Raw genomic sequence first — 7676 nt, 5'->3', positions numbered from 1 at the left:
GAAATCTCCACCGCCAGCAGCACAAAGTAAAAGTTCCTTCTGAACAAGAACGCAGAAATATTCTGAATAGTAATAACCTCGCTTTAGATAAAGCGGGTTTTAGCATCGAAGGTGGCACATGTGCTGCTAGAGAATATTTGATACTTGCTGCAGATCCTGCATAATAACCACTATGTGCCTCGTTAGTTCACAGGATGCATTGATACTTGTAGCACTAAATAAGAGACTATTTAAAACACATTTTAAGGTAAGAGTATATTAAACCCATCAAATACATTCTAAAATTAGTTCTTAATTCTTCATTTTCAGTCTGTCTGGATAATACCTTACTAAATTTTAGACTAAGTCCCCCAGTGCACAGGCAGCTTTCTAGTGTAGCATCACAGGACACAGGACCACTCCATAGGACAGCCTTGGGTTTAAAACTACCCAAACCACTGGAAATTTAATAAAAACCAGAATATTGAAAAAGTATCAAAGTATAGCAATGTGCTACGTACAAAAGCTTACATTACTATAAAGGTTATGAATCAAGCATTGCAAGTTTTTAAAAATGAAATCACAAGGGAATCTTCCTTTTAATTCTCAACTTCCCCCACCTTGTACATGCGTTATGACAGACTGATTACATGACAGTATTTTTTCCAAGCAACACAGCCTGGCTGTTTGCATCCACAACGAACAGGATGGCAACACTCAGAGACCGAAGCAGGGCTACGCTTAATGAGGTGGCTGCCTGCAGAGCCTGGTTTCACTTGCTGCAGGTGCCAGACTTCCAGTGAATACAAGAAAAGGGAAAAGACAACCTTATGACTGCGGCTCCTGAATGTCACCTTAGAGAATTAAATTACTCCGTGACTCTGTCCCACACCTTTACCTGATGAGAGACAGTCAGCCAGTCTGCATTTAGTAAGCTGGGACCTGCTCCTCCATTTCTCTCCACAGACGGTTTGAAACAGCAGCGGTCTTACACCAAGGAACTCAACTTCAACCAGTGTCAAAGAGATGACATTCCAGCAGCTATCCCTCCTGGTCACAGGTATTACAATGAAATAAGGCATCCAAAAGCAAATTTTTAGCATCAGTATCTATAAAACCCAAAAGATTAGAATATAAGGATATAAAAAACGTAAATTTATCATCTTTTGTAATGTAGCCAGATATTACGGCCTGTGAGAAAACAAACAATGCTGAAATAAACCTGGGTTTCAGATGCAAGTGAAAAAGGGGACACAAGAAATATGCTTTGAACAAGAAGGGTATCACAGCTGTTCATCTGGCAAACAGGGTACGTATCTTGTGTTCCAAATGCTGTGTACAACTATATACCTTATTTTCTTAAGTGCCTGTACAAAGAAAAAAAAAATTGCACAAAGATCACCTTCAAGACTCCACAGTTTATATGAGAAGCCAGAAAACAAATCCAGTCTGAGACTATGCAACATATGCCCCCATATAGGACACGTTAGGAGAAACTGCCACTTAGACCGACAGACCGAACAATTGTTAACAGCCCGACCTGTCTCCTACAGGGATCATCTTTGGAGAAACAGCAAGCAAACTTTCCAACCTCTGAATGCAAAAGGATTTTCAAAAAACGTTAATTGATTATTATGAGTTTTTCAAGAACAGTGATTCAACAAGGGACACCCATCAACCTCGAGTCCTGGCGTGGGAGGAATGATTCCCATTTGTTTCTAAAGCAGCACGGAATAAAAAGGCCAGTGGAACAAGAAAGTTCTCTTCCTTAATCTTATTTTAGGAAATACGTGAGCAATTTTTGCAGAAGTTTCCCAGAGAAAGATCGCGTGTGGAGTGTGAGACAAAGTCTGGAAAATTCCAGCCCAAACTGTTAAAGCTGGTAGTCAGCAGGGGTCGAAAACAGAATCTTCCATTCTCAAGAAGACACATAACAAAAACCAGTAACTTACACACCCTTACGGATCCTCTCAAGTATAACAAGCATTTCCACAGTCACAACTACAACTTCACATGAACACCAGTTTCTGATTGGTGGGGAAAAAAATACAGAAGCATCATCCAGACAAATACACTGTTTTCATGCATATAATACTGCACACCCCTAAACAAAGCTGTAGCCCATGCAGGTGACTCTTACTTACTGTACAGCTCCTTCTTCCATCTAGTAGGCAAAGTCACACCCTGATTTCTATATATTTCACCATATATTTAGCACTCTTTATTTAAAAAAAAGTAGTTGGAACTCCGTATTAAATTAGGAAAAGGTCTAGCTCTATTTAGAAACATTTTTGAATGACTCCTAAGCTGTGGAAAGAATGTACACAAGTCCAATATCGTGCCCTTAGATTTTCTGCAGTGATTCCTAGCAATATCCTGAATATTAAACATTTAATATATTTCACGTTTACTTCAGAAAGTTTTCCGCCTTATTTGCTTTTCAGCATGGCAATAATTTTTCTCTTATCCTTGTCCAAACTGGACCTTGGTCCAATTTGCTGTCTTCCGTTCTTCAATACTCTACTTTTCAACCATTTTGAGTCTTTTGGCACAGCTGTTCTTTTACCCACAAGCAAAATTGAAGAAACAGGTTAAGGAAGTCCACAAACTATCTTCAGATTACCTAAAATGCTTTCACGTATTTTGCTGTAATATTATTTTTACAAGGCTTTTCTTAGAATGCGTAAATTAAAGCATGGAGTGGGAAGAAAAAAAAAGATGGAGGACTTTCTTAAATCTTTACTTTTGAACAAAACTGTGTTATATATGTGTTATTCTAGATTTCCAGCAATTACAAAATGTCTTGGAAGTTAACAATATGCATTTAATATATTCTTAACCAAAACCATATATAAAGGAACAGATTTAGAAAGATGAGGTTGTACAAACACTTTAACTTACGGAAATCTGTTAGTTTTTGTCTTGGAAGCTAGAAGAGTGAGAGAGAGCTCTGATTTCTAGAACAGTGCATTCAGATTATCTGACCCAAAAAGAAACTGAAGGAAGAGAACAAAGTGAAAACATGCCAGTAAGTTATATTATTCCTTCTTAAAAATTAATCTCAAAATGTTTCCTTAATAGGTTCTCGGAAGTGTGGCTGGATAATAGAAGTGATATCTTAATGATTTTGTGAATAATGGGTTTTATTAGTATTAAGTTAAAGCAAACAGCCAGAACAATACATATGCAACTTCTACGACACACAATATAAAGAATGTAAACTATAACCTCTGTAAAACAAAAGGTTCTGAAAAAGCCAACGCAGTGGTTATGGACTATTCCGACCCTGATAACAGGCTGAGTTCTGCGTTTAGAGAACAGTTGTTTGCTTTTTAAAACCAAAATAGGGTGAAATACATAATCAAGTATAAAGAAAAAAAGTTAATGGAGTTACATGGATTCTACGAGAACAAACTCTAGATTAGTAAGGGGCGGGGGGGAAGATAGTTCATCTAGTAAAAGAGATTACAAGAGGGCTCAGGTTTCAGTTTTTAGTGGTGAGGGACAATGGGAGAAATTACCCAGGATTTTTGTAACAATTCATTTAATAATACACCACTTTCGTAACAGAAGTGTTTTACACTTTCACAATGTTAATAACTTTATTATACATGGAAGCCTGTAATAGGCTGATTACACAATAAGACTGCAAACAACCACTGGTACTTTCCTGACACCAGAAAAGTACGTAAGACTGCAACATCACCAAGAGTACATAAAAAACCATTAGCATAAACATCACCAAAATTACATTAAAAAACTAATCAAAAAATACAGTTGCAAAAAGTGGTTTAGAGCAGTGCCACTGCCTTTCAGCAGCTTTGAATGGCCACCAGTATCTCTAGCAGGTTTCCGTGGCTCCACAGGCATTCATCAGGATTCACATATAATAAATAATGTACCACAAAATATACATAAAGTAAGGCAATAATTCCAAAGGAAAGTTCTGTTGATATAAACAAGCTACTCAATTTCTACTGCTGTCGTTTATGTCATCACTAGAAGCCTTTGACGGAATTGCAGCCTTAGGCCCTAAAAGCCTGCAACGAACTGCTGCAAACCCCTACATCCGTGAGGAGCTCCAGTGCCACACTGGTACCCTGCCGGGCATGGGGGTCCACGGAGCCGATCCTGATGCAGGACAGGGGCCTTGGCATGTACAATCGGGAGGATATTATTTCTCATCACACACGGAAACCTTGACATCATTCTAAAACGTGGATGTTTATTGTTCATCATCTGATGTCGCAAGACATCAGAAAGTACATAATAAGATATGCACTTTCTGGAATGTAAATCTTTTTAAAAAAAAAAAACAGAAGTTAGGGTGAGAGGGTGAGTAAAGAAGGGAAAGAAAAGGTGTAAATTAATGTGGGGGGAAACCACAAGAACAAGTCCAGAGGAACTGGGGGCACAGGAAAAAGAGAGGGCACCTTATACACTAAAAGGATGCGGAAAAGGAGCAGAGCAAAAGACTTTCTGAACCATGTATAATAAATAACCTATCCCAAAATCCTATCTCGATTATGACTGTAGTTTCAAGTCGGGGTTCTAATGACAGGAACCTGACGTGCGCATTTTGTTCTCATGGTTTGTGTCAACAGAATCTCTTTATGGAATTACAGTCTTACACGGGAGTTCTGGGGACATTATTGTTTATATTAAAGCTACCATCCCGGGCTCTTCATACAGACCCAAGAATACTTGCTCCACCTGCCTGGAATGAGCATCACCTGGAAGAACAGGAGTAGTTTAAAAACAATGAGATTTAGGTAGCAAAATTCTTTCAGATCTGCCCAGACTTAAGAGACAGTAATTTGAAATGTCACAGATCCCTTCCCCGAAAAGCTGAGATCTATTTGTCGCTATCTGTAAATCGGAAGTTCCAATACACTATGGTGTGGTGCACATAATTCCCATGCTTCGTTACACTTTCCTGAGAGAAAAGCAATTAGAATAAACCTTAGTCCTAGGAACAAAGTTAATTTTTTGCATTTTAAACTTTTGGGCTATTCCCTGACAATCTACATAATGTAAATTTGATTGCTAAACATTGTCACTTGAACAAAAAACACTATTTTAAAACTATTGATTTTTGATTAAAAACCATAATAAACAGATCTAAAAAAATCACACTAACAAAATAAACTAAATACGAAAAGTTGCATTGAAAGGGCATGTTACATTATTCTTAATAGGACCGTGTAGAAACATTCCAATGGCAGTGTTGTCAAAGTAAAACAAAGTTACATTAAGAAGACCCCACAGCCGGTCACAGCCAGGACCTTACCTGTAACTCTGGCTGGTCGGGGTTTTTACTCGTGTACTACATGGCTCACTTACATCAGACATCATATTTGTATACCCTGAGAAATCTGACACTGAAGTCCTTACTCTATGGTCCACTTCTCCATTAGAGTTAGCGATAAAAGTCATTGGCACCCTGCTGCCCGACTTAAACTGAGAACCAAATGCTTGTGCAAAGTTCTCGATCTGGTAGGTTGCTCTAGGCTCTATGTCCTTCTGAGGATCTATCTGGCTAGTTAACTCCTGAGATGGGATCTGAAAGCTTGTTGAGGATTCTAAGTTTTTCTGTTCCTTCTGGCCAGTCAGTTTCTGAGATGTTGACTGGTAGTTCGATGAAGTCTCTAAGTTTTTCTGCGGATCAATAAGATCATCCAGCTCTTGAGAAGGAGTCAACTGTTGATGCGTAGCCTCCAAAGCGGACAAATAAAAGCCTGGCTGAGATCCAAGCAACATCCCAAATGGAGGTTTTGGCAACGCAGTTGGCAATACTGAGGTAACGGATTGGCTGAAGCCACACTCGAGTGGAGATGTAGTGTATATCTGTTTGTCTTGAAACAGAGTGTGGTTATGGAGAGTTGAAGACAAGCTAACAAATTGGAAACTGGGTCCAAAAGCAAAACCAGTGCTATTGGTTGTTCTTTCAAAGGCTTGCTGGAGGTATTTGGAGTATTCTTGCAACATGCTTGCCTTATCATTTGAAACTGTTTGGGAGTTCGGACTTAAGTTTTCTTCCTGAACCATCTCTGAATGTTCTCCTGAGGTGTGCAAGTCTACACGCTGTTCCGTGATACTGAAAGGATCTTCCTTCTGGCCTTCTGATTTGTGAGAGTACTGGTCCAGAAGGCTCTGTAAGACTTCATCGGGAATACCGGACTTGTCATGGCAAGACTTTATGTCGCTATTTAAAGATGCTGAATCAATAAGAGACAATGGAGCCTCATTATCCATAACGCTAACACCTGCAGACTGGATGACGGACTGCTGGGAAGTCATGTGTCCGACATTAATTGAAAAGGCACTGTTACTGCTCGCAGTTTGTAAGTATCTTCTTTTCTTTGAAAACTGCATGGCATCATCGTAATTGCTACTTATCTGACCTGGTTTACCACCCGTACTTTGCAGAAGGCCAATAGTTTCTACACCGGTATTGGCTACTAGGCCTAGAGAGCCACTTTGTTTCCCAGACAGTGGTTTTTGCCCCAGAATATCTGGCAGTGGTGATACAAAATTAAGGTAATTTTTATCTGCCTGTTTTCTGCTTCCTTTTTTCAAGACCAATTTTGGCACCTTTTTCTGAAGTTCTTCTACGCCTGTGCCAACTAGGCCACCACTGGAAGACACAATAGGAATATCAACTACATAATTTGGCATGGCCACATTACTCGCAACTTGAGATTCGGTTATTTTGCCGCTACACTTATTTCCTTTGTTTTCAGTGGATGTACTTTTTGTTTTATTTTTTCTCCTTGAGGAACTTGTATTTCCCTGAGACAACGCAGCCAAGCTACCCATGTTATTTGATGACCCGGGCTCCATTCCAGCCCCTGCTTTACTTATGGCTTCACCGCATGTTCGTCTGTGCTTCAACAGTCTATCAGTCCTTGAAAAATACTGCTGACAAGTGTCACATTTGTATGGCTTTTCTCCACTATGCGTCCTCTTGTGTCTTTCCATGTGGTACTTCTGGATAAACTTCATGCTACACTGGTCGCACCCAAAAGGCTTCTCCCTACTGTGGATCTTCTCGTGTCTCTGCAGCAAGTACTTCTGGATGAAACCCATGCTGCACTGGCTGCACTGGAAAGGCCTCTCCCCTGTGTGAATGAGCACGTGTCTGCGCAAGTGATAGGAGCTCCTGAAGGCAGCACTGCAGTGTTCGCAGACGTGAGGTTTCTGACTGGGGGACGCAACGGCACCTTCCGCGTCTCCCACCAGGGGGGGTTTGGATGAAGCGCTTGGCTTCCGCTTGGCTTTGATTCCCTGAGTTTCTGGCTTTGGCCTCTTTGCCTTCTTGACCTGGGCATCGTGCTTTGGCTCACCCGAGCTCCCAGGGGCGCCCTCGCCTCTGCCACTCACTAACAGGTCTCGGTGGGGATGCTGGTGCAGATGGTGAAGAAGGGTGAGGTCCTGAATCACACTCTGGCCGGTTCCTTCCCCGCTGCTGCTCCCCAGGCCGGGGGGTCTCTCCTCCCCCACACCACCGAAGAGTCCCCCGTAGTGGTGGTGATGATGGTGCTGCTGCTGCTCCTCCTCCTCCTGCTCGCTGGGCTTCTCTTGCTTGATGCTCACTAGGGACTGCAAAAAGCCCCAGGGGCTCCTCTGCGAGGAGGAGGGAGCGGAGGGGAAAGCCCCCGCCGGCTCCTTCTTGAAAGTCATGTCCTGAGGGGGAG

The 7676-nt window shown here is 41.2% G+C and overlaps 1 protein-coding gene across 1 annotated transcript; it reads right to left on the bottom strand.

Moving 5' to 3' along the window:
• Window positions 1–4508: 4508 nt before the first annotated feature.
• On the bottom strand, window positions 4509–7662 carry ZNF281 (zinc finger protein 281). Its single transcript, XM_010131170.1, has one exon. The coding sequence runs from the start codon at window positions 7660–7662 to the stop codon at window positions 5266–5268; it is 2397 nt and encodes a 798-aa protein (XP_010129472.1). The 3' UTR covers window positions 4509–5265.
• Between the last annotated feature and the right edge of the window lie 14 nt (window positions 7663–7676).

The sequence above is a fragment of the Buceros rhinoceros genome, unplaced genomic scaffold (genome assembly GCF_000710305.1).
Source record: "Buceros rhinoceros silvestris isolate BGI_N320 unplaced genomic scaffold, ASM71030v1 scaffold22382, whole genome shotgun sequence".
NCBI classification, from domain to species: domain Eukaryota; kingdom Metazoa; phylum Chordata; class Aves; order Bucerotiformes; family Bucerotidae; genus Buceros; species Buceros rhinoceros.
This window is presented reverse-complemented; position numbering and strand designations above follow the sequence as displayed.